The 27,869-nt window shown below is 36.7% G+C and overlaps 1 protein-coding gene across 5 annotated transcripts in view; it reads right to left on the bottom strand.

Moving 5' to 3' along the window:
- The window catches only part of Tasp1 (taspase 1), a 257,045-nt gene that overhangs the window by 134,176 nt on the left and 95,000 nt on the right, over positions 1-27,869 (bottom strand). For all 5 annotated transcript variants that reach the window (XR_012448167.1, XM_074074333.1, XM_074074332.1 and 2 more), the window contains exon 9: positions 10,453-10,572. Coding sequence is in view for 4 of the 5 variants with exons in the window: in XM_074074333.1 (XP_073930434.1) it covers positions 10,453-10,572 (120 nt within the window). In the remaining variant the exon portion in view is untranslated. The remainder of the gene's footprint in view (positions 1-10,452; positions 10,573-27,869) is intronic.

Genomic DNA, 27,869 nt, shown 5'->3' with positions numbered 1-27,869 from the left:
TCCCCAGGTTCATGTGACCCATAGTTGTCACTTTCACTTGTCACTAACATCTTCAAAACAGAACCAAGAACTGAACAGGACATTTCTAATATGGCAGACAGTAGGAAGTCTTTCATTAGCTTTTGAAAACACTAAGCTTCTGGGCCATGCATGGGGTAACAGACCTCTAATCCCAGCATCAGAAAAGGCAGAGAAAGGAGGATTAAGGTTCGGGGCCAATCCGGGCAAAAGTCTGCAAGGGCACGTTTCAAAAATAAGCCAGGCATGGTGATGCATGCCTATGGTCCCAGCTACATGGGAGGTAAAAGGATCTTGTTGTGAGGGCAGCCCAGGCAAAAGCACAAGACCCTATCTGAAAAAAAACATGCTAAAAGTGAAAGGACTGGGTGCATAGCTCAAATGGTAGAACACTCGCCTAGCAAGCTCAAGGCCCTGAGTTCAATCCCCAGTACTGCCAAAAAGAAAAAGAAATAAACACTACATTTCTATAAAGCATATGACTTTGTTTTGTTTCCTAATGCTGCTAGATCAGAATAGCAACTGAAAGCCCATCAGAAGTGATTCAATATATGGATTTCAGAATAAAACTGGGAGATCTGGATGATCAGCCATTCAACTGGTACTCTGGTTAGGGGCAGGTGCTGAGCCAGCTGAAGACTTAAGAGAACATACAACCTCAATGGAAGGGCCCATCTTCCTTCATTGAAAACGCTCAATATTTGTTCATCATCCTTTCTGTTCCCTACAATTACCTTGACCAGGGGTTCCTGCACACAAGAAAATAATAAAGAAGATCACAAGGATAGATCTTAAAAAGGCAGTGGAAGTCATCTTCCTAGGAAAGTAAGAACATTTATGCCTACCATTTGTTTCTTCTCTCTCCCTTATTGATACCCTCCCTTAATTTCATAATCTAAAGTTGTCTTCTTTTTCTTTTTTTTTTTTTTTTGGCATTACTGCAATTTGAATTCTGGACCTTACACTTGCTAGGCAAGCACTCTACCACATGAGCCACACTGTCAGTCCTTTTTATGTTGGGTATTTTCAAGATAAGATCTCACATACTATTTGCCTGAGCTGGTTTCAAATCATGATCCTCCTGATCTCTGCCTCCTGAGTAGTTAGGATTACAGACGTAAATCACTGCCTCCTGGCTAGCTGTCTTCTTTCTTAACCTTCTAAAATTGGTTAGATTGAGATAGTAATAGGTAAGAAAAAATAAAACACCAGAGTTTCTGCCTCTCTTATCTACTTCTTTTAGGTAAAATACAAAAAGTTTAAGCAGGTCTTTTAAAACATTTTTTAAAAGCCGCCCTTTTTTTGGTAGTAAAATTTTTTAAAGATATTATCATGCTTATCATGTAATAAAAGTAGATCATATAAGTGACATTAATTAACCTTCTCTAGGCCATTGTTTCCTCTTCTGTAAGATGATGATAATAAAAAGACCCACCCGCCAGGGTGCTGGTCTCAGGTCTGTAATCCTAGCTACTCAGAAGGCAGACATTAGGAAGATCAAGGCCCTAGGAAGATAGTTCACAAGACCCTATCTCAAAAAAACCCATCACAAAAAAGTGCTGGCAGAGCAGTTCAAATGGTAGAGCACCTGCCTAGCAAGCATGAAGCCCTGAGTTCAAACCCAAGTGTCACAAAAAAATAAATAAATGAAATATATATATATCTTCTACCCTACAGTATTGCCATAGGATCCACATGAATTAATACACTTATTGCACACAGCAAGTGCTTAATAAATGGTTGTTATAGCTATTGTAATGAGGAATTATGATATTCTATTTAAATTCATGGTGTGTCAATTATCTTCTAGAACTTGTAAGCTAGCTAGTATCTTCATTTTACATTCATGGAAAGTGGAGGTTAAAGATGTTGAGTAACTTATTCAAAGTAAGGGGAATTATAAGTGGGGAGGTAGGATTAGAATAAAGATGTATCTTAATCTGAAGTCCACATTCTTGACCACTAAAGTCAACTGTGTGTTTATGTGTAGGTAGAATAAGGGTTGAGAGGGAGTAGAATATAATTGCTTTCTAGTGTCCAAGCAGTAGATTCTAGTTATTATAGTAAGCTAAAACAGAAAATAAATTCTAATTCAAATTGCCATTTAGTCATCTATACTAATCACCTACATAGAGCAGAATAACAGGCTAAAGTTTTTAAATAGCTTATACAAGCATTTAAAGTGCATAAAAAAGCATCTCACTTCAAGACATTTTTAAAAAATTAGCCTTTGAAACAACTTGCTTTTGCATTTTGTCAAAACTATTCTTTGCCCTCATCTGACTCTTCATATTTCCAAGCTTATTACATCTCAGTTATCCAGCAATTGCAACTGCATTTTGCTGTAATCACCTTGACTCCTATCCTCCATTACCATTTTATAATTTTTCAGCTCTCACAAGATGGGTATTTATAAACTAGCCAAGTGGATCAAATCAACATATAAATTTTACAGAAGTATTTCTTTTTCCAGGATAATCCCTTATGTGGTGGCAGAATGGCTTCAAGATGGTTAGATGCAATATCCTGCTAATGTAGTCCAGAGCTAGCCTTGGGTCTGTTGTTGCTATTTTGCTAACCAAAACAAACAAAAAACAGTGAGAAACTTATGGGAATTACAAGGTAATGAAGGCAAGTCTGCTGGATCTTCTCTCTCCTCCTACAGGGTATCCAAATCTGATATGCCAACCTTGATTTTCAAACTTGACAAATACACTAGGTTTTAAAATGTGAAAAAATACCATGACCAGAAAAAGGATTTTACAATGAGTTCAAAGCACTATATACATGTTTAATACTCATTCCTTATAAATTCCCTATATGACAGGCAAAGATCAGCACAAAATGAGTTACTCTTCCCTTTAGCTTCCCCTAGATTAGGACTACAAGTGGCTTGTCCACATGAAGAGAAGATCAGGAAAAGTCACTGCAGGCTTTGCAAAGATATGTTCCTTCCATGAATCAGACACATCTCTAAGCATTTGCTAACCGATATGACCAAGGCAACTGTGACATCAACTTTTTTTCTAATGTGAGGGTCACACAGCATAACAAGTCATAATCCATATGTAAGAGAAAACACTGAGATGTTCCAAGAAGGCGGCTAGAGGGAGGAAGCGGAAAGCGTGTCTCCTAAAGTGAAATCTTGGAGAGATGCTGGAGACACACCTTGCAGGCAAGGCCACAGAGAAGAGGCAAAACTTTGACCCCTCCACACCTCCAGCCTGCGCAGAGCATCTCACTTCATGTTGAACGGAGAAACCAGGAGGGCTCCTGGGCCACCACCAGTCACCCGCGCCCAGACGGCTTGGGAAGATGTGGGCCACAAGGTGAGCTAAGCGGTATGCGGTACTCCCACAGACAACCCTGGACGAGATCAGCATACACCCTGGACAGACAGACCCCAACCCGGGGGAAAAAGAGAAACTGAATAATAAGCAATAAGAACAACAAAGACACATAGCAAAGAAGGAAGGGCGCCCAGAGCACTGAAGGGGGAGGGGAATCCCGCCCGGAACTGTAAATAAACAAGCTGGGCCTGGCCGGAGAGGGCAGGAGTGCCCAGCAACCAGGAGCAGGAAAGCTTGGGAGAGTGGCAGAGGAAGGAAAACTACACAGGAGAGTGGGGAACACCCACTTCCCACATGAACTGAAAATAAACATGCAGACCAGAGAATGCGGGTGTAGTGTCACCTCCCCCAGTCTGCTTGGAAAAGGGAAAGCTTGTAGCAGTGGCTCGTGCACAGGAGAACTCTGAGTAAACAAAGCCTGCAGGGCCAGGTGAGTGCTAAGCTCACCACAGAGATCTACATGAATAACGCCTCAAGATACAGCAGGCTGACAACAGCCAGCAGGCAAGCCACAGCAACAGATGACATTCACAGACCTGTCTCCAGACTTTTTTTTTCTCTCACCCTACCTCTGATGGGAAAATAACCGAACCATACCTGCATGCGGAAAAACTTACAGAAACGGTATTGCATTTGAACTTGGGACATTTTGTGGGTATGTTTTTTTTTTTTTTCTTATGTTACCCCTTTGATGAGACAACTACAGAACAATATCTCAGGCACCATCTCCAGGATTCGAGGCTGAAGGACTAAACCAAAACTGTTAACACTGAAACTTCACTGCATTTGAACTTGGAGGGTTTTTTTTTTTTTAATTTCATTTATTTTTTTTTATTTTATATTTTTTATATAAATATGTTTTCTCCTTCATTTAATTATTTTTTATTTTTATTCTTCTCTTTATTCTTTTTATTTTTTATTTTCAATCCTCTCTCTGTCTCTCTAATGCCTTTTCAGCTGACTGTTGATTAGTACACTGTCTCTCCCTGTTTATATCTTTGAAACCTTTTTTGTTGTTTCTTTGTTTTGTTTTTTGGGTTTTTTTCTACTTGATTATTACTTTTTCCCTTTTTGCTTTCCATCCCCTCTCACCCTTCCATTCTAAATATCACTAGTGCTATTATTACAACCAGAAAATGCTTAACTTCACACAGTACAGGGACAATAACAACACCAAGGGCAATGATGTGAAGACAGAAAAAACAGGTAAACCAGTCTCCCCACAGCAAAAACTTAGTACACGAACAGAAGACAGAATCTCAAAACTCAAAGATGAAATGGTAATTAAAGGAAAAACCAAAGAACTATTAATTAAATAACTCAAGACCTGTGAAAAGAAAATGCAAGATCTCACCGACTCAATCAAAAGAACAAACTTGAGAATCATGGGCATCGAAGAAGGAGAAGATGTTCAAGCAAAGGGAATGTGTAATATATTCAACAAAATAATAACAGAAAATTTCCCAAATCTAGAGAAAGATATTCCCATACAGATGCAAGAGGCCTCCAGGACACCAAACAGACCAGATCAAAATAGAACTACACCACGACATATCATCATTAAAACAACAAGTTCAGAAACTAGGGAAAGAATATTGTAAGAGAGAAAAAACAAATAACATACAAAGGTAAACCCATCAAAATCACAGCACACTTTTCAACAGAAACATTAAAAGCAAGACGAGCATGGGGTGGATCTTCCGGGCACTGAATGAAAATAACTTCAACCCCAAGATACTCTACCCAGCAACACTATCATTCAAAATAGATGGAGCAATAAAAGTCTTCCATGATAAGCAGAAACTAAAACAATATGTGACTACAAAGCCACCACTACAAAAGATTCTTCAAGGGATTCTGCACACAGAAAGTGAAACCCAACTTAACCAAGAAAAGACAGGCAGCACCAAACCACAGGAAAAGAAAAAGCAAGAAAGTAGAGCACAACCTCAACTTAGGTACAATCAAACCTTCAAACAACTAAGACAATAAAATGACAGGAATCACCACATACCTATCAGTACTAACACTTAATGTTAACAGACTGAATTAAGTCAAAAGGCACCGCTTGACGAAATGGATTAAAAGGGAAAATCCAACAATTTGTTGCTTACATGAGACCCATCTCACTAACAGAAATAAGTATAGGCTTAGTATGAAAGGCTGGAAGAAGATTTACCAAGCCAATGGACCCTGAAAACAGGCAGGAGTAGCAATACTTATCTCTGACAAAGTAGACATCAAACCTAAATTGATCAAACAAGACAAAGAAGGACAATCCATACTAATAAAAGGGAAAATAGACCAAAAGGAAATAATAATTATCAACATATATGCACCAATGTCAACAGACCCAATTTCATCAAACATACCCTGAAAGACCTAAAAGCATATATTAACGCCAACAAGGTGGTTGTGGGAGACTTTAACACCCCATTATCATCAATAGATAGGTCATCCAAACAAAAAATCAATAAAGAAATCCAAGATCTAAAATATACAATACATCAAATGGACCTACTTGAAGACTACAGAACATTTCATCCAACTTCTACACAATATACATTCTTCTCAGAACCCCATGGAACCTTCTCCAAAATAGATCATATCCTAGAGCACAAAGCAAGCCTCAGCAAATATAAGAAAAAAGAAATGATACCATCCATTCTATCTGATCACAATGCAAAAAAACTACAACTCAACAATAGTAAAGACAAAAAACATGCAAACAGCCGGAAACTAAATAACTCATTTTTTAATGAACAATGGGTCATTGATGAAATAAAAGAGGAAATTAAAAGTTCCTGGAAGTCAATGAAAATGAAAACACAACCTACCAGAACCTATGGGACATAGCAAAGGCAGTCCTGATAGGAAAGTTTACAGCCATGAGTGCATATATTAAAAAGACTGAAAGATCCCAAATCAATGACCTAATGATACATCTCAAACTCCTAGAAAAACAAGAACAAGCAAAACCCAAAACAAATAGAAGGAGAGAAATAATAAAAATAAGAGCTGAAATCAACGAAATAGAAACCAAAAAAACCATACAAAGAATTAATGAAACAAAAAGTTGGTTCTTTGAAAACATAAACAATATCAACAGACCCCTGGCAAACCTGACTAAAATGAGGAGAGAAAAAACCCAAACTAATAGAATCAGGAATGCAAAAGGGGAGATGACAACAAACACCATGGAATTCCAGGAAATCATCAGAGACTACTTCTAGAACCTATATTCAAATAAATTTGAAAATCTTAAAGAAATGGACAGATTTCTAGATACATATGATCATCCAAAACAGAAACAAGAGGAAATTAATCACCTGAATAGATCTATAACACAAAATGAAATTGAAGTAGCAATCAAGAGTCTCCCCAAAAAGAAAAGTCCAGGACATGATCGATTCTCTGCTGAATTCTATCAGACCTTTAAAGAAGAACTGATACCAATCCTCCTTAAGCTGTTCCACGAAATAGAAAGGGAAGGAAAACTGCCAAACACATCTTATGAAGCCAGTATTACACTTATCCCAAAACCAGGCAAAGACACCTCCAAAAAGGAGAACTATAGGCCAATCTCCTTAATGAACATTGATGCAAAAATCCTCAACAAAATAATGGCAAACCGAATTCAACAACACATCAAAAAGATTATTCACCATGACCAAGTAGGCTTCATCCCAGGAATGCAGGGGTGGTTCAACATACAAAAATCAATAAACGTAATATAAACCACATTAACAGAAGCAAAGACAAAAACCACTTGATCATCTCAATAGATGCAGAAAAAGCCTTTGATAAGATCCAACACCATTTCATGGTAAAAGCTCTAAGAAAACTAGGAATAGAAGGAAAGTATCTCAACATTATAAAAGCTATATATGACAAACCTACAGCCAGCATTATACTTAACAGAGAAAAACTGAAACCATTCCCTCTAAAATCAGGAAATAGACAAGGACGCCCACTATCTCCACTCCTGTTCAACATAGCACTGGAATTACTACCCAGAGCAATTAGGCAAGAAGAAGGAGTAAAAGGAATACAAATAGGTAAGGAAACTGTCAAAATATCCCTATTTGCAGATGACATGATCCTATCCCTTAAAGACCCAAAAAACTCTACTCAGAAGCTTCTAGACATCATCAATAGCTACAGCAAGATAGCAGGATATAAAATCAACATAGAAAAATCATTAGCATTTCTACACACTAACAATGAGCAAACGGAAAAAGAATGTATGAAAACAATTCCATTTACAATAGCCTCAAAAGAAACAAATACCTCGGTGTAAACCTAACAAAAGATGTGAATGACCTCTATAAGGAAAACTATAAACTTCTGAAGAAAAAGACTGAGGAAGAATATAGAAAGTGGAGAGATCTCCCACGCTCATGGATTGGTAGAATCAACATAGTAAAAATGTCGATACTCCCAAAAGGAATCTACATATTTAATGCAATTCCCATCAAAATTCCGATGACATTCATTAAAGAAATTGAAAAATCTACCGTTAAATTTATATGGAAACACAAGAGGCCACGAATAGCCAAGGCAATAGTCAATCAAAAGAACAAGGCTGGAGGTATCATGATACCTGACTTCAAATTATATTACAAAGCAATAACAATAAAAACAGCATTGTACTGGCACAAAAACAGACATGAAGACCAGTGGAACAGAATAGAGGACCCAGATATGAAGCCACACAACTATAACCTACTTGTCTTTGACAAAGGCGCTAAAAATATACAATGGAGAAAAAGCAGCCTCTTCAAGAAAAACTGCTGGGAAAACTGGTTAGTAGTCTGCAAAAACCTGAAATTAGATCCATGTATATCACCCTATACCAACATTAACTCAAAGTGGATCAAGGATCTTAATATCAGACCACAAACTCTAAAGTTGATACAGGAAAGAGTAGGAAATACTCTGGAGTTAGTAGGTATAGGTAAGAACTTTCTCAAGGAAACCCCAGCAGCACAACAACTAAGAGAAAGCATAGATAATTGGGACTTCATAAAACTACAAAGCTTCTGCTCATCAAAAGAAATGGTCTCTAAACTGAAGAGACCACCCACAGAGTGGGAGAAACTATTTGCCAGCTACACATCAGACAAAGGACTGATAACCAGAATATATAGGGTACTTAAAAAACTAAATTCCCCCAAAACTAATGAGTCATAAAGATATGGGCAAGTGAACAAACAGAACTTTCTCAAAAGAAGAAATTCAAATGGCCAAAAAACACATGAATAAATGCTCACTATCTCTAGCAATAAAGGAAATGAAAATTAAAACCACATTAAGATTCCACCTCAGCCCTGTTCTAGAATAGCCATCATTAGCAACAACACCACCAACAGGTGTTGGCGAGGATGCGAGGAAAAAGGAACCCTCTTACACTGTTGGTGGGAATGTAAACTAGTACAACCACTCAAAAAAAATTTGGAGCCTACTTAAAAAGCTCAACATTGATCTACCATTTGACCCAGCTATACCACTATTGGGTTATACCCTAAAGACTGTGACAAAGGTTACTCCAGAGGCACCTGCACACCCATATTTATTGCGGCACTATTCACAATAGCCAAGTTATGGAAACAGCCAAGATGCCCCACTACTGACGAACGGATCAAGAAAATGTGGTATCTATACACAATGGAATTTTATGCAGCCATGAAGGAGAACGAAATGTTATCATTCGCTGGTAAATGGATGGAATTGGAGAACATCATTCTGAGTGAGATTAGCCTGGCCCAAAAGACAAAAAAATCGTATGTTCTCCCTCATATGCAGACATTAGATCAAGGGCAAACACAACAAGGGGATTGAACTTTGATCACAAGATAAAAGCGAGTGCACACAAGGGAGATATGAGGATAGGTAAGACACCTAAAAAATTTTCTAGCATTTGTTGCCCTCAATGCAGAGAAACTAAAGCACATACCTTAAAAGCAACTGAGGCCAATATGAGAAGGGGACCAGGAACTAGAGAAAAGGTTAGATCAAAAAGAATTAACCTAGAAGGTAACACACACACACAGGAAATCAATGTGAGTCAACTCCCTGTATAGCTATCCTTATCTCAACTAGCAAAAACCCTTGTTCCTTCCTATTATTGCTTATACTCTCTCTTCAACAAAATTAGAGATAAGGGCAAAATAGTTTCTGCTGGGTAGCGAGGGGATGGGGGGGAAAAGGAGGGGTGGAATTGGTGGTAAGGGGGGGGTGACAGGGGGAAGAAATGACCCAAGCATTGTATGCACATATGTAATATAATTAAAAAATTAAAATTAAAAAAAAAAGAGAAAACACTGAGTTTTAAACATATTCCTTGCAACTTCTTTCAAAGATTCCATAAGAATGTCTAATTAACTTGTACAGTCAACAAATATTAACTAAGCCTATAAATAATGTGCCATAAGGGCTCACACTGAGAATGCTTAGTACATCGAATATATTGTGAAATTTCATTGTCGGTACAAAACTAAAGACTGGAGGTGGGATAGGTAGGTTGAAAAGGATATGCAAGAGAACTGAGAATAAGCAATTTCACATAAATTAGAATCTAGGTCACTGCTAGATTTCTTGAGTGCTATAATGTGTTGATAACCTGAAATACTAGTAATCCTATAAAATATCTTAGAGGAGGGATATACACTGCCAAAATGGTACTATTCTCTGAATGGAGAAAACAAAAAAAGTAACTCTAAAATCATTTACCCACCTAAAAGAGCAATAGCAATACAGTCAGGTAGAGCTTGCTCCTCAAGAGAGTAACATTTACAAACAGCAAAAATGGAAATCATCACATTTAGTATATGTATAATAATTCCCAGGCCAGTTCAAAGTGATAAATCTAAGATTACTGGTTAAGATTAAAAAAAAAAAAAAACCCTACAGTTTTTAGAAAAAAATCTTGAAAAGGTATTCAGGTTTTTTTATTTATGATAGACAAAGAACAATATTTACTTTTTCTAAGAAAAAAACATACCCACGGGTTTAAAACCAGTGAACTAGAAAAATTCCACATTTCATTTTGAAAAGGTATTTTTAAAACCCCACAACTACTGACCTGCCCAACTCTCCCCGGATGTTTCAAGGCCAAGCCTCCACTGGAGACAGCAGCAGCAACATTCCCTTCATGGTCCACAACCACGGCGCCCACTGTGTCCAAAGTGCCTGAGTCATTTTCCTGCAAAGCAAAAGGGGTGTGAGTGGTCACCTGGGACTGGCATGAGACAGTTGGGTATGACTTCACAGCACTTTTCAGTACACTCCTAACACAACAATATCTGAATAATCCTTAAGTGGAATACTGAAGAGTCTTGTAGATTATCTGTTATCAAGCTGCCAATTAAATCCTATGTAAGTCAAAATGAAATTTCCCCAAGAGACTTCAAGGACCCTCATTAATAATATTTTATTAATATTTCCTTGTTTTTCTCTTGTAAGACTAACATGAATTTTAATGGAAAAAAATAATTTAATATAAATTACAGTATACAGAAGTGCCTCCTGAATCATAGGAACTAAGCTTGTGATTGAAAAGTTATGGAAGAAAAGATCTGTGATGTGAATGAGCCAATAATTGCTGTTAATTAGAATTTTAAAAAACATTTTACATACAAAGTTCAATAAGCAATATATTCTATTTTTTAAAATATTTTGTATACCAAGTTCCAAAATTAATATATTCAGCACAAATAAGTAAAGAGATTGGCATTTACAGCCTTGGAGTATATCAAAATATCATTTTGTCTTACAATTCCTTGCTTGTGGGAACCTTTATGGCATTCTCCCTTCTCTGCAATATTATTAATATGCTTGCCAACTGTATGGCAGAAAACTGTATGCTCCTTTATGTCTCTGTGTCCTGTTCCAGCTCCCATATGTTTAAAGCATTTCACATTCAGTGACTATAAGCAGCTTCTCCTATCACAAAGGTTTCTGGGTAGCCTTATGCCAAACAAACTACTGGATGAAAAATGAGAATTAAGGGAGAGAGGGAAAAAAGTTTCATGAAAAAAAAATCTTAATCATATATTAAAATAAAAGGTTAGTGCCAATCTTTAGGTTAATACTAGTCATGGTAGTGTTTTCAGACTAGGGTAGTTTTCAAACCATGCCTCAGAATCCCAGACTCCACCCTTACTCCCACCCCCAGAATGCATGAAAAAGCCAGGCATAACCCCAGGTTCAACAAGAGAATTTTCACCTGTGGAGTGGTGAACTGCTCATACTATTGAGCAAAACTTTGTTTGTACTGTGGGATGCCTGCCTAAGAAGTAAAGTGACACAGGAATGTCCATGAGATCCTGGAGCAATCTCAGTTGAATGACACAGAAGGTATTTTTAAATATTAGGAGCAGAATGAAAACAAAAGATTTTCCTTTAAAACAAACCGAAAAAGTCAGAAGTAGGCTGATAAGAAAAGTCTGATAAGAAAAGGTACTTACATCTAGATATTTTCATTTCTTGCTTAAAATTCTAACATCCTTTATATATTCTGAAACACTATGAGAATACTTACCAGGATAGATATTTCACTGGCCATTTCCCAGAATAGCACCATTCGGCTCACAGCAGGAGCCTCTACCATTTGAAGATAGTTCCTAGCCTGACTCAAAACTACTTGCGGAAAGGTCTCTCCACTCTATATAACTTCGCATACAGCAGACAGACAGTTGTGGCATATTTATACTTCAATAAGGATGCAAGATGTCTGCATCCCCTGAGTTCTAAAGCAAGCCCAAAAACTTTATTATATGAGCCAAGCCACTCCAGTGCCAGAATCAGTCTTCCACCTCCTTTCCTCAAGAGTTGATTTTATGTAACTAGAGGTTGCCACTATCTTAAAAAACTTAATAATAACGAGTCTTGCTTATTCAGAAACACAAAGCACCGCATTGTCTTATTCAAAGTATAGGGGCCAGGCATGGTAGCATGCTGTTGTAAATGGGTACTTAGGAGGCAGACATAGGAGGATCATGGTCCACAGCTGGACCCAGAAAAAGCACAAGCCCCTATATAAAAAACAAACTAAAGCAAAAAGTGCCGGAGGCATGGTTCAAATGATAGAGCACTTGTCTAACAATATGAGACCCTGAGTTAAAAAAAACCTCATGCCTCCCCCCAAAATAACCAAAACCCAGAAATTCATTAAAACATTTTATTTCAAAAAGAAAAAGATGAATAATTCTAAAGAGAAATATACTTCTAAGGTGATACTTAATATAATATTCAAATAAACTATTTCTAAATCTTTATATTTTAGAACCCTCACATACAGAAGTATCTAGTCCTTGTTCGGATGGCAAGTCTTAACATCATATGTAGGAAGGCTTCTGAAACTTTAATGTGCACACAAACCACCTGGAAATTTTCTTTAACAGAAATTCTAATGGAGTAATCTGAGAAATATCCAAGATTATATATGAACAGTCTTTCAAAAGATGCTGATGCTGATATACAGATCATACTTTGAGTAACAAGATATGGCAGCATTCTATCCTATTGTCTCATCATCACCCAAATGTCTGCTTCTGAGACATACTAACGTAAATAATATTATAGACACAAATCTGATGAAGAAGTCAAAAACACCTAAGGCTGATATTATGCCACTGTAAAAAGATTAAGTCTCTCGTTCAAATACCAATTAGCAGCATATCACCACTATCATACACCAGTGACATACTACTAAGTATGTTAAAGCACTGATCTTACATTGTGGATTTTGGTTACAAAAGATTTCATTCTTCTTCATGGTTGAGTAGTATTCCATTGTGTATAAATACCACATTTTCTTAATCCATTCATCGATAGTGGGGCATCATGGCTGTTTCCATAACTTGGCTATTGTGAATAGTGCTGCAATAAACATGGGTGTGCAAGTGCCTTTGGAGTAACCTGTGTTGCATTCCTTTGAGTATATGCCCAAGAGTGGTATTGCTGGATCATATGGCAGATCTATCTTTAGATTATTAAGAAGCCTCTAAATTTTTTTCCAGAGTGGTTGTACTAGTTTGCTTTCCCACCAGCAGTGTATAAGAGTTCCTTTTTCCCCACATCCTTGCCTACACCTGTTGTTGGTGGTGTTTCTAATGACAGCTATTCTTATTCTAACAGGTGAGGTGGAATCTTGGTGTGGTTTTGATTTGCATTTCTTTAATGACTAGAGATGGTAAGCATTTTTTCATGTGTTTTTTGGCCCTTTGAACTTCTTCTTTTGAGAAAGTTCTGTTTAGTACACTTGCCCGTTTCATTATTGGATCACTAATTTTGGGCGAGTTTAGTTTTTTGAGTTCCCTATATATTTTGGTTATCAGTCCTTTCTCTGAGGTGTAGCTGGCAAATATTTTCTCCCACTCTGTGGGTGGTCTCTTCAGTTTAGAGACCATTTCTTTTGTTGAGAAGAAGCTTTTTAGTTTTATGAAGTCCCATTTGTCTATGCTATCTCTTAGTTGCTGAGCTGCTGGGGTTCCACTGAGAAACTCCTTGCCTATACTTATTAGTTCCAAAGTATTTCCTACTCTTTCCTGTACCAACTTCAGAGTTTGGGGTCTGATACTAAGGTCCTTGATCCATTTTGAGTTAACACTGGTATAAGGTGATAAACATGGATCTAGTTTCAGTTTTTGGCAGACTACTAACCAGTTTTCCCAGCAGTTTTTGTTGAAGAGGCTGTCTTTTCTCCATCGTGTATTCTTAGCACCTCTGTCAAAGATAAGTTGGTTATAGTTGTGTGGCTTCATATCTGGGTCCTCTATTCTGTTCCACGGGCCTTCATGTCCGTTTTTGTGCCAGTACCATGCTCTTTTTACTGCTATTGCTTTGTAATATAGTTTGAAGTTGGGTATTGTGATACCTCCAGCATTGTTCATTTTGCTGAGTATTGCCTTGGCTATTTGCAGTCTCTTGTGTTTCCAAATAAATTGAACGGTAGATTTTTCAATCACTTTGATGAATGTCATTGGGATTTTGATGGGAATTGCATTAAACATGTAGATTGCTTTTGGGAGTATAGCCATTTTTACTATGTTGATTCCACCAATCCATGAGCATGGGAGATCTCTCCACTTTCTATAGACTGCCTCAATCTCTTTCTTCAGGAGTTTATAGTTTTCCTTGTAGAGGTCATTCACATAGTTGTTAAGTTTACTCCTAGGTATTTGATTTTTTTGAGGCTATTGTACATGGAACTGTTTGCATATATTCTTTCTCAGTTTATTCATTATTAGTGTATAGAAATGCTAATGATATTTCTATGTTGATTTTATATCCTGCTACCTTGCTATAGTTGTTCATGGTGTCTAGAAGGTTTTGAGTAGTTTTTTGGGTCTTTAAGGTATAAGATCATATCATCTGCAAATAAGGATTTTCTGACAGTTTCTTTACCTATTTGTATTCTTTTTATTCCCTCTTCTTGCCTAATTGCTCTGGCTAGTAATTCCACTACTATGTTGAATAAGAGTGGGGATAGTGGGCATCCTTGTCTCATTCCTGTTTAGAGGGAATGGTTTCAGTTTTTCACTGGTAAGTACAATGCTGGCTGTAGGTATGATATATATCACCTTTATGATGTTGAGGTACTTTCCTTCTATTCCTAGTTTTCCTAGAGCTTTTATCATGAAATGGTGTTGGATCTATCTTATCAAAGCCTTTTTCTGCATCTACTGAAATGATCAAGTGGCTTTTGTCTTTGCTTCTGTTAATGTGGCTTATTACATTTATTAATTTTCGTGTGTTGAACCACCCCTGCATTCCTGGGATGAAGCCTACTTGGTCGTGGTGAAAAATCTTTTTGATGTGTTGCTGATTTCAGTTTGCCATATTTTATTGAGGATTTTTGCATCAATGTTCATTAAGGAGATTGGCCTTTAGTTCTCCTTGTTGGAGGTGTCTTTGCCTGGTTTAGGGATAAGTGTAATACTGGCTCCATAAAATGTGTTAGGCAGTTTTCCTACCCTTTCTATTTCATGGAACAGTTTAAGGAGGGTTGGTATCAGTTCTTTAAAGGTCTGATAGAATTCAACAGAGAATCCATCAGGTCCTGGACTTTTCTTTTTGGGAGGAGACTCTTGATTGCTGCTTCAATTTCATTTTCTGTTATAGATCTATTCAGGTGATTAATTTCCTCTTGGTTCAGTTTTGGATGATCATATGTATCTAGAAATCTGTCCATTTCTTTAAGATTTTCAAATTTATTTGAATATAGGTTCTCAAAGTAGTCTCTGATGATTTTCTGGACTTCCATGGTGTTTGTTGTTATCTCCCCTTTTGCATTCCTGATTCTACTAATTTGGGTTTTTTCATCCTGAGTTCAGTTATCTCTTTATTTATCATGTTCTTTGTTTCACTTTGGTATTTATACAGTGCTTCTATACTTTCTTTTGTTTGTTCTTGTGCTTTCTCAAATTCTCTATTTTTGTTGTCTTGGAATTTCTTGTCTCTCCTGCACATTTTGGTTGATCACATCCAGTATCACCTCTATAAAATTCTCATTGATTACTGGCAGGATGTCTTCTTTTAGGGTGTTCGTGTGGGCTTCATTGGGTTCTTTGGCATAGTTTATCTTCGGTTTGTTGGCATCTGGATCTGGGCATCTATTTTCTTCATTTCCCTCTGTTTCCTGTATTAATTTATTGTTGCGGGAAAATTGGTTTCCCTCTTTTTTCCATTTTCCCATCATTGCCCTTGCTTCTGTTACTGTCCCTGTACTGTGTGTAATTCAGTATTGTCTAGCTTCTAATAGTAACGATGATGATATCTAGAATGGAAGGGTGAGAGGGGAGGGAAAGCAAAAAAGTTAAATAAAAAGGGAAAAAAACAAAACAAAAAACAGAGCTGAAGAAATAAACAGGGAGAGATAGTATGCTAATCAACAGTGAGCTAAACAGGCATTAGAAAGACAGAGAGGAGAAAAATAATAATAATAATAGTAATAATAATAAATAAATAAATAAATAAAATTTCCCAAGTTCAAATGCAATGAAGTTTCAGTCTTAAGAGATTTGGTGCTAGTCCTTCAGCATCTAGTCCTGGTGTTGGTGTCTGAGTAGTAGTTCTGTCGTTGTCTCATCAAAGGGGAAAAAGAAAAAATATATATATCCCAAGTTCAAATGCAATAGTTTCAGTCTCATCAAAGGAAAAAAAAATGGTGTCTGGAGACAGCTTTATGAATGTCTATCTGAGGCTGCAGCTCACTTGCCCCTCCTGTCAGCCAGCTACTGCTGCAGGCTTTATTTTTTGCAGATCTCAGGAATGAGCTTCACACTCCCCTAGCCCCACAGGCTTTGTTTATTTAGAGTTCTCCTGGATGCATGCCCCTTTTGTTTTCTCCAGTATACAGCCCTCCATGCATGTTGCAATTGCAGTCTGTTTTTTTTAGAGTACAAGTAGGGAAGTGCCCCTCCCCCACTCTCCAGTGGAGTGTGCCACACTTTAGCCGCTGTTAGATGCCTTCTCCTCTGCAAGCACACAAGAGGAGGTGGCACCACACCACTTTCCCTGGCCAGCTTGTTTATTTACAGTTCACGTGGGGGAGTGCCCTCCCCCACTCTCTGGAGCTCAGGGCACCCTGACCTCTTTGTTATGTCTTTTTTTTTTTCTTTTCAGCTGCTTGTTTATTATTCAGTTTTTGGTTTTGTTTTCCTTTTTTCCCTGGGAGGGGTTCATTCTGTCCAGGGAGCTATGCTGATTGGCCCAGGGAGTACTGCGTGCCGCTTATTTGCTCACCTGGTGGTCTCCCAAGCCAGGTAGGAGCTGGAATCTGGTGACGCGGGAGCCTTCCTGGTTTCTCCGTTTAACGTGGTGTGGCGGTGCTGTGTGTGGGCTGGGTGTGGAGGTGTTAGAGTTTTGCCTCTTCTTGGTGGTTTTTCCCACCAGGTGTATCTCCAGCATCTCTCCAAAAGTTTACTTTAGGAAGGACGCTTTCTGCTTCCTCCCTCTAGTCGCCATCTTGGAATCTCTCTGTTGGCATCTAAGAGGCTTACCTTTGTGGCTTGTAATACATTTTTATTTGGTAGCACTTTTTTACTAGATAAATCAATACATTGATGCCCATATTCTTTGTTTTAGTGTTCTGATAAAGATAATTGCTTTTGGGGAATAATCAAATTACAGCTTTCTACAATATATTTATAGGTAAAACACCACAATGAGCAGATATTTAAACAATGAAGGATGGGAATGTAGAACATATCATGCTAAGGAGAGGGTAAATGAAGAAGGTAAATACGGCTGATGTGTTTTCTACACATGAATGGATATACAACACTGAACCCTGATGAAGTCGTTTTAAGAAAAGGGAGAGGAAAAAGGGAGAACAATGGAGGGATAGACCAAACTGGGGTACACTATATGGAAATGTCATAACAAAAACCCCTGTATAACCATTATAAACTAAAATATTTTTGGTTTTTTTTAATCGCAGCTTTCCTATTTCACTCACTGACCTTTGGAGGAAGGTCATTTCTCTCCTTTTCTTTCTCTTGCCAAATAAAAATCATATATATTTATAAAACATAACAACATTTTGATGCACATAAATATTATGGAATGATAAAACCAAGCTCATTAACATATACATTACCTCAGATACCTATTTTGTGGTAAGAATACTTAAAAACTACTTTCTGCTTTTTTTGTTGGGGGTGTGGGGAGTGCTAGGAATAGAACCAAGCACTGGTGCACACTAGATAAGACTCTACTACTGAGCTAAAACCTCAGACTCTCTTAATAGTGTTATTTGTTCTTTTTTTTCTTTTTAAACTGCAACTGCCGACACCACGAAAGCATTCTAAAAAATAGAATTTTAGAGGGAATACAAAACATATATACAACAAATCACACGTATTATCTGCAACACAATTTCCCTAACATTTCAATCAGAATATTGTGAACTATGAGAATTTTCATACCAAATCAAACTACTGGTTTTAAAAAATGAAAAATCTTGCAAAAAATAGAGGATTCTGTTCCAAATTAAGGTACATATTCCTAAGGGTCTGCAACACCTGCAAAAATCAGAATTACTTCATAAATACTCAAGAATTATTTCACAGACTTCACATACTGCAAAGCAAATTTAAGGATAATGAAGTAATATTTAAGCATTTTTATGAAGTGCAGATAAATTGAGTGAAAGGTAAATATTGGTATTTTTGCCCTAATAATTTCACAGAGATAATTATATGGGAATGAAATCTTAGGTTAAAGAACACACAATGACTGTTAAAAAATAGAGCCACTATTATACTCTTACACCCTATAAATACATATACCACATAGATACACATGTACCTATTGTCCTAGACTGAAATATACTTATATTCTTTTTTGATAAAAATTATGACTAAAAAGCAACTGTATAAACTATACTTCCATTTCAGAATAAGCACATATGAATTTGTCACACAGAGTACAATCACTATGGAAAACACTGAAATAAACTCTGTCAAAATAACTAAAAAATTTTGTATATGAAGTGGGTAGAGAGTGCAGGTGTTATGAAAAACACTGAAAACTTTCTTAAAGTTAACTAAAAACTTAGTGATCAGCTTATTTTTCTCTACCCCAAATAGGAGATGAATATTACACAATTTTAAGAATTCAAAGAATTACCTGGGTGCCAGTAGCTCACACTTATCATCCTATCTACTTAGGAGGTTAAGATCAAGATGACTGAGGTGTGAGGACAGCCCGGGAAAATAGTTCATGAGACCCCACACAAACACACCTGCAAAATAATCCAGAGAAAAACGGGCTGGAGGTGTGGCTCAAGTGATAGAGTACCTGCTTTGTAAGCAAAAAACCTGAGTTCAAACCCCAGTTCCACCAAAAGAAGAAGAAAGAAGAAAGAAGGACGAAGGAAGGAAAAGGAAGGGAGGAGAGAGGATGGGGAGGGGGAGGAGGAGGAGAAGAAAGAGAACAAAGAGAGAAAAGCAGGAGGAGGAGAAGGAGAAGAAGAAAGAAGGAGGAGGAGGAAAAGGAGGAGAACAAAAAGGGTGGAGGAGGAGGAGGAAGAGAAGAGAAGAAAGAGGGAGGAGGAGGAGGAGAATAACTAACAGAATTAGGGCTGAAGTATAGCTCAAATAGTAGATTGAGCGCCTAATAAGTGTGAAGTCCTGGATTCAAACCCCAGTACTGACAAAAAAAATTGTAAAATTAACACATGTAACTACTTTAAAAAGAATAAATCTCTTGAAACAAAGTGATGGTACTTTCCAACAGAAAATTATACCTCTAACCTGCTCTCTAACTCTGAATATATACCAAGAAATACCATGTATCAGTCAATTCTCTCATTAACATGGTCTTCCTTTATACAGAATTTACTGAAAGCTCAAATAAATACTAGAATAAGTCATAGATGTATAATTGTATCTTGAAATTGGCATGTCACTGAACTGTCCTAACATAATAAGAAACATGCTTATAACATTTTTTAGATATGCCAAACTCTTCTAGTATACCAGTGTTAAATTTAAGATCAGCAGTTTAAAAAATGACTTGTGCTTTACATGACAGTACAATGCACCATAAATCTTTAATGTCTTTGTGTATCACAAAATACTCATAGAACACAGCAATATTCAATGACATTTCCCTTCCTTCTGTGGAAAATGACCCTCTGGGTTGGGGGTGTAGTTCAGTGGCAATGAATGCACTCAGCATGAATAAGGCTCTGGTGTCAATCCCCAGCACCAAAAGAAAGAAAATCCTCCAATGACTGAAACTATAAACAATGATTCTGTAAGCCACAGTCAAGATGTCTATTCTTAAATAATCTTGGTGTTCTTGGTTTAAAAGATATCCACTGGTCAGGCATGATCGTTCACACGTGTAATCCCAGCTATTCGGGAAGATCCTGGTTCCAGGCTGACCCAGGCAAAAAGCACAACACATTATCTGAAAAATAACCTAAAGCATGAGGCCCTAAGTGCAAACTCCTGGGCTGTGGGTAAAAAAAGGGTACTTTTTTCAGTATCACACAACATGGTGCCCAATATTTAGAACATAGATAAAATTTCATACTACATAAAAATCTATATTTATTTCCTAAATTACTCAACAAGAGTTAGAAGTTTTCAGCCCACATTAAAAGTGTGTAGGCCATGCATTTAATAGGATTTCATATTATCAGGATGATAAATCATGCCATAAAAAAGTTGCCAGGGATTATCTTTGAGGATTACACTCAAAGATAACAAAAGACAACATTTTTCAACTGGCAGAAATTTTTTTTCTTTTATTCATATGTGCATACAATGTTTGGGTCATTTCTACCCCGTCCCCCCACCCCCTCCCTTTCCTCCCACCCCCTACCTCTCCCCTCTTACCCCCTCGCTACCAGGCAGAAAGTATTTTGCTCTTATCTCTACTTTTGTTGAAGACAGAATATAAGCAATAATAGAAAGGACCAAGGGTTTTTGCTAGTTGAGATAAGGATAGCTATACAGGGAGTTTACTAGTATTGCTTTCCTGTACATATGTGTTACATTCTAAATTAATTCTTCTCGAACTAACCTTTTCTCTAGTTCCTGGTCCCCTTCTCCTATTGGTCTCTGTCACTTTAAAGTTTCTGCATTAGTTCCTTTGCATTGAGGACATCAAATGCTACCTTGTTTTTTTGGGGTTTCTTGCCTATACTCATACCTCCCTTGTGTGCTCTCACCTTATCATGTGATTAAAGTCCAATCCCCTTAAGTTTGCCCTTGATCTAAAGTCCGCATATGAGGGAGAACATATGATTTTTGGTCTTCTGGGCCTGGCTAAAATCACTCAGGATGATGTTCTCCAGTTCCATCCCTCTACCTGCAAATGATAAAATTTCATTCTTCTTCGTGGTTCAGTAGTATTCCATTGTGTATAGATACCACATTTTCTTAATCCATTCATCGATAGTGGGGCATTGTGGCTGTTTCCATAACTTGGCTATTGTGAATAGTGCCGCAATAAACATGGGTGTGCAAGTGCCTTTGGAGTAACCTGTGTTGCATTCCTTTGAGTTTATGCCCAAGAGTGGTATTGCTGGATCATATGGCAGATCCATGTTTAGATTTTTAAGAAGCCTCCAAATTTTTTTCCAGAGTGGTTGTACTACTTTGCATTCCCACCAGCAGTGTATAAGGATTCCTTTTTCCTCACATCCTTGCCAATACCTGTTGTTGGTGGAATCTTAGTGTGGTTTTGATTTGCATTTCCTTAATGACTAGAGATGGTAAGCATTTTTTCATATGTTTTTTGGCCATTTGAATTTCTTCTTTTGAGAAAGTTCTGTTTAATTCACTTGCCCATTTCGTTACTGGTTCATTAATTTTGGGAGAATTTAGTTTTTTGAGTTCCCTATATATTCTGGTTGTCAGTCCTTTCTCTGAGGTGTAGCTGGCAAATATTTTCTCCCACTCTGTGGGTGGTCTCTTCAGTTTAGAGACCATTTCTTTTGTTGAGAAGAAGCTTTTTAGTTTTATGAAGTCCCATTTGTCTATGCTATCTCTTAGTTGCTGAGCTGCTGGGGTTCCACTGAGAAACTCCTTGCCTATACTTATTAGTTCCAAAGTATTTCCTACTCTTTCCTGTACCAACTTCAGAGTTTGGGGTCTGATACTAAGGTCCTTGATCCATTTTGAGTTAACACTGGTATAAGGTGATAAACATGGATCTAGTTTCAGTTTTTGGCAGACTACTAACCAGTTTTCCCAGCAGTTTTTGTTGAAGAGGCTGTCTTTTCTCCATCGTGTATTCTTAGCACCTTTGTCAAAGATAAGTTGGTTATAGTTGTGTGGCTTCATATCTGGGTCCTCTATTCTGTTCCACGGGCCTTCATGTCCGTTTTTGTGCCAGTACCATGCTCTTTTTACTGCTATTGCTTTGTAATATAGTTTGAAGTTGGGTATTGTGATACCTCCAGCATTGTTCATTTTGCTGAGTATTGCCTTGGCTATTCGCAGTCTCTTATGTTTCCAAATAAATTGAACGGTAGATTTTTCAATCACTTTGATGAATGTCATTGGGATTTTGATGGGAATTGCATTAAACATGTAGATTGCTTTTGGGAGTATAGCCATTTTTACTATGTTGATTCTACCAATCCATGAACATGGAAGATCTCTCCACTTTCTATAATCTTCCTCAATCTCTTTCTTCAGGAGTTTATAGTTTTCCTTATAGAGGTCGTTCACATCCTTTGTTAAGTTTACTCCTAGGTATTTGATTTTTTTTGAGGCTATTATAAGTGGAATTGTTTTCATATATTCTTTTTCAATTTGTTCATTATTAGTGTATAGAAATGTTAATGATTTTTCTATGTTGATTTTATATCCTGCTACCTTGCTATAGCTATTGATGATGTCTAGAAGCTTCTGAGTAGAGTTTTTTGGGTCTTTAAGGGATAGGATCATGTCATCTGCAAACAGGGATATTTTGACAGTTTCTTTACCTATTTGTATTCCTTTTATTCCTTCTTCTTGCCTAATTTCTCTGGCTAGGAATTCCAGTACTACGTTGAATAGGAGTGGAGATAGTGGGCATCCTTGTCTGGTTCCTGATTTTAGAGGGAATGGTTTCAGTTTTTCTCCGTTAAGTATAATGCTGACTATAGGTTTGTCATATATAGCCTTTACAATGTTGAAGTACTTTCCTTCTATTTCTAGTTTTCTTAGAGCTTTTTTATCATGAAATGGTGTTGGATCTTATCAAAGGCTTTTTCTGCATCTATAGAGATGATCAAGTGGTTTTTGTCTCTGCTTCTGTTAATGTGGTTTATTACATTTATTGATTTTCATTTGTTGAACCACCCCTGCATTCCTGGAATGAAGTCTACTTGGTTGTGGTGAATGATCTTTTTGATGTGTTGCTGAATTCGGTTGGCCATTATTTTATTGAGGAATTTCTATTAAGTGTTCTGCAGCTTGCAACATTAAAGATAAAATTTTAAAAAGGCAATGGTCTTAATCTTGGTTTTTTAAGAAAATCTTTCATAGACTGAGATGTGGTTTTTCTCGTTAAAATGGAACAATTTGAGAGCCTTGGTGTCCATGTCCAGTAGCATGTGTAAGTGATGGCAGAGACCAGGTGAACATGCTCATAATACAGATTATGACACAGGTGAACATACAAACTACCACAAAAGTTCTATGCAGCTTTCAATCATTTTATTCTTACTCATATGTGATTTAGTTAATAGAATTTAAACTGTTAACGTAATGAACTGCTAGTGAAGAACAATAAACCTATGATACAACAGAGTTGAATAAAATTTAAGGAATTTGAGAATAATAATTATGACAAGCTTCTTAGGATAACAGTAAGAATCACTAAATTGCATTTACCTATCAAAATACTTATTCTACACATCTCAAGGACTTCAAAATCCGTAAGTATTTACCAAAAAGAAATCAAAGTATATATAACAGGGCTGGGGCATAGTTCAAATGATAACGTACTTGACTAGCAATTGTGAGGTGATGTGTTCAAACACCAGTACCATCAAAATACATAACAAAAATACTTGTCAATGATGTTCACAGCACCTTTACTTGCAACAGACGAAACCTAGAAACAACTCACAATGTCTGTCAGCAGAGTACTGGGTATGATCAACAGTGGAGGACAGCTCAGCAATTGAAAGGAATTAATATACACAACAATATGGAAAATGTTTCAGACATATGTTGAGTAAATAAACTAGACACAAAATAGTACACAATATATGTTTCCATTTACATAACATTTTAGAAGAGGTAAAACTACTTTATGGTGAAAAAAGTCAGGGAAATACTGTCTGTATAGAGGGACATTAACTATGAAAAGGTAAAAACAAACTTTCTAGAATAACAGAAATATTCTATATTTGATAGGTTACATGATTATATATATGTGCCAAAATTCACTGAACTCTACACTTAAGATGGGTCCATCTCAGTATATGGAAATTTTACCTTAAAAAAAAAATCTGGGAGGGGGCTATGCCTCAAGTGGCAGAGAGTCAACCTAGAAAACGTAAAGACCTGAGTTCAAATTCCAGTACTACCCAAAAAAAAATTTTTAAGTAACAGAGAATTTATCAATTTAAGAACACAACAAAGAACTAAAAACATCAGATCATAAACAGATTTTCCAACTTTTTCTATTTGTATGGGTGTAAGACTTATTTAATTATATTTTATTGTGATTGTAAACAAAAAAGAAAAAGGTGATGAAAAATAGGAAACAGATGGATGACAGAAAGTCTAATCTATGTCTAACTAGGGAGAATAGGTATGATAAAGGAGAGAAAATATTTAAGAATCCAGATCCCCAGGAAGCCACAGAAAACTGAAAGGAGTCAGAAAGAAAAGAAAGACTGTCAACAATAGAATGAAAGCCAAATCCCAGATAATAGCTGGTATGTTATCTTCAAAGAAAAGTAACCATAAATCAAGAAACGGGAAACCAACAAAACTACCTTTTAGGAACAAAAATAAAATGAATACATTTATAAATTCGTGCATAAAATGATTTTACCACCAAGAGATCTTCATTTTAAGAAATCTTGAAAGGTCATTCTATGTAATACGGGAAGGGGAGGGGAGAAAGGGAAAGGGAAAGAAAAAGGAAAAAGAAAAAGAAAAGGAAAAGGAACATAATGCAAGAAAGACCATTAGCATACAATAAGAATGAGTAAACAAATAAAATGGCAAACATGCATATAATTAAAAATACTGTCTTTAAAAAATAAACATCCTACTAGAATGTCAAATTGGGTTTTAAAATCTGGCTATGTATTTTATTTTGAGGGAGTTTTTGTTTTTGTGGTACTAAGGATTGAGGGTAAGGTCTTCCCATGATATGTAAAGCAATTTTCCTGTTACTGCATGCATTTCTGATTACTTCATTTACAAATCTTCCCTAACTGTAATGCTTTTGCACATCACTCCTAAATGAGTTCTGTTCCAAATGCATGTCCTTAAGCAGCTGCTGTGAAATCTCTGGCTAGTCTCCATAATAATCAAACTGAAGTCCAAATTCATTTCTCACAATATAAGAGGGGTCCCTACTTCAGGAAGTTTTGCATGCCTTTGGCCCACTCTTTAAAACAAACTTCTAAAGCTCTAACAATCGAACATTAAGCTTCTCACTTTATCTATAAAGAAATTATATGTCTTGATTTTGGTCACACATTCCTATATTCAATGTTTCATTTTAAAATAACTTCTTTACAGCCTCTCAACTTCTGAGGTCATTTAGCACTGATCATACTCTTCTTATTTTTGACTAATTTAGTTTTCCTTGACCTCCAAATTATCTTGATTTCCTAGACGCTCTAACAAGGAATATTCATACTATAATTTAACTGTGTTTTCTGTACTGGAGAGCTAGTCATCCTTCACTATAGTCAATCATCGCTGTCTGGGGAATATAGTCAAGAGAGGCGGGAATCAAGGTTATTTTTAATTTTATTTTCTAGAGGCATGTGTATCATACTACTTCAGTGTCAGCACAACAAAGCTACCAACAAACTCACTAATAAAATACAAATTAATTACCTGGGCAGATTTTTAAAAACATGTAAATAAACAAGCTAAGATTTTGCTAATTAAATAGACAGCAACAAACTCCCTTTATAAGAGTAGGCAAACTTTTTCAATTTAGCTGTCCAATTTAGCTCTTTGCAGGAACACCTGGCTGTGGTCTGGGCCTCTGGTCTTTCTTTCATTTTAGGGCACACATTTACCTTCTCTGGATAAAATTACACTTTTTCTTTTAAATGCCAGAGCTCCACTGGCCTTTGAACTAAGTCTTAAAGCAGTGGGGAATAACAGATAAAGGACTAGAAAGTAACAGGACAATCTGGATTTTATTCCTGCCAATGAAACACCATGACAATTAGGATGGGTCACTTAGCCTGGATTTAAATTGGATCCTCTCCATTTGAAGAATAGTATTTGCAACTAACTTAATAATAAGGCAAAAAGTTGCTTTAATTGACATGAGATTTTTTTTAAGAACAGTATATCTAATTGGCCATATGAGTATATGCAAAAAATTAGAAATTGTTACCAAAATCATAAATATTTAACAACTAAAACATAATTAATAGTAAAAAAGGAAAGAAAAATGTCCATATACTCTTTCTCATTTTGTTCCTCAATAGGCTAAATTTTATTAGAGCTGGTCATGGTGGTGCTTCGGAGGCTCAGGCAGAAGAAATGAGAATTTGAGGTCAGCCTGGACTACATAGCAAGACCTTGTCTCTTAAGAGAAAGTAGAGATAAATCAAAGAGTTGAAGGAAGGGAAAGGAGCTAAGTATATTTTAGTACAGAAATAATATACTCAAGAAAATCTGTCATTCAAATTAACCTCGTGATGTTTTCAGAAACTCCTAACACTCAAAAGCTTCCATTTAATGCAAATACCCACCAGGATGGGCCTCATTTATATATATTTCAAGCATTCTCCTCATTTTGACCTACTTACTGGTTTTAGTACAAATAAAAGTAGCAAAGTCATTCAGGGGAGTCTCTGACTATTGACTGAAGTTCTCTATGACTTATTTTACTTCGCTAAATTCTGTAGACAGTTTAACCTTATCAATTGACATTCCTCCACTGGAGATTACAAACTGTCAAAGCCACAGTTGGGCTTGAACAACAAAATGTAGTTTTGGAGTTACTCATTTTGTGTTTTGAATACTTTAAAATAGAGCATATACTGCCAATGAGCCCTACCCTCTTCTCCAGCCCACGTCTTTCCTGCAGAAATCCTGTGGTACAAACTAAACTCATCCATTTGCAGGCCTCTAAACCAAGGACTTTTATGTTTTCTCTCCAGCTTAAATTCCTTCCTTCCCATGAACCTTGCCAAGAGAATCTTAGTAAAGTGACTTCTCTATCCAGTTCATTCTTGTACTTCTCACTGATGTTTCTACTGTTTTACCATATAACAAATGGCATGATTTCCTTTTATTGTTTGATTCCCCTAAACCAAATAAGAGGCAGTCCTCAGCACAATATGCTTTCTTTAGTCCCAAAAACCTATTTTAAAAACTTCACATGAAGAATATTCCTTAGTTGCTTGCTGGTGAAAATGTTGGGGCCAAAGTAAAAAAGGTACTGGTTAAGAAAAACTGAAAGTTGCATGAGGTCATGACCTCTGGGTGAAAACACTCAAAGCATGTGCACTTTTCAAGGTGACTTGCTGGCGAATGCCTCATTGCCTCAAGCTGTACAGACTAATAGGGCAATAAAAATAGCACTGCCTATCTTTGGGCTAATAATTTAAAAAGAGTATTTTGCAAACCTGAACACTTCTTCACAGAAATGATGACAATGCTTACAAAATGAAAATGCTCAACATAGACCCCCAAAAAATCTCACAGTCACAAACTTATGGTTTGTGTCTAAGCTTCAATAATCATAAACTTGTCTGAGTTTGCAATACAATTCACATTTCCATTCTGATCTTACATCTTTTCTCTTTGGAAAATCACATACCCAAAATAATCA

Source organism: Castor canadensis, chromosome 5, assembly GCF_047511655.1.
Source record: "Castor canadensis chromosome 5, mCasCan1.hap1v2, whole genome shotgun sequence".
NCBI lineage: Eukaryota > Metazoa > Chordata > Mammalia > Rodentia > Castoridae > Castor > Castor canadensis.
The sequence above is the reverse complement of the archived record's forward strand: the minus strand, read 5'-3'. Positions and strand labels throughout refer to the sequence as shown.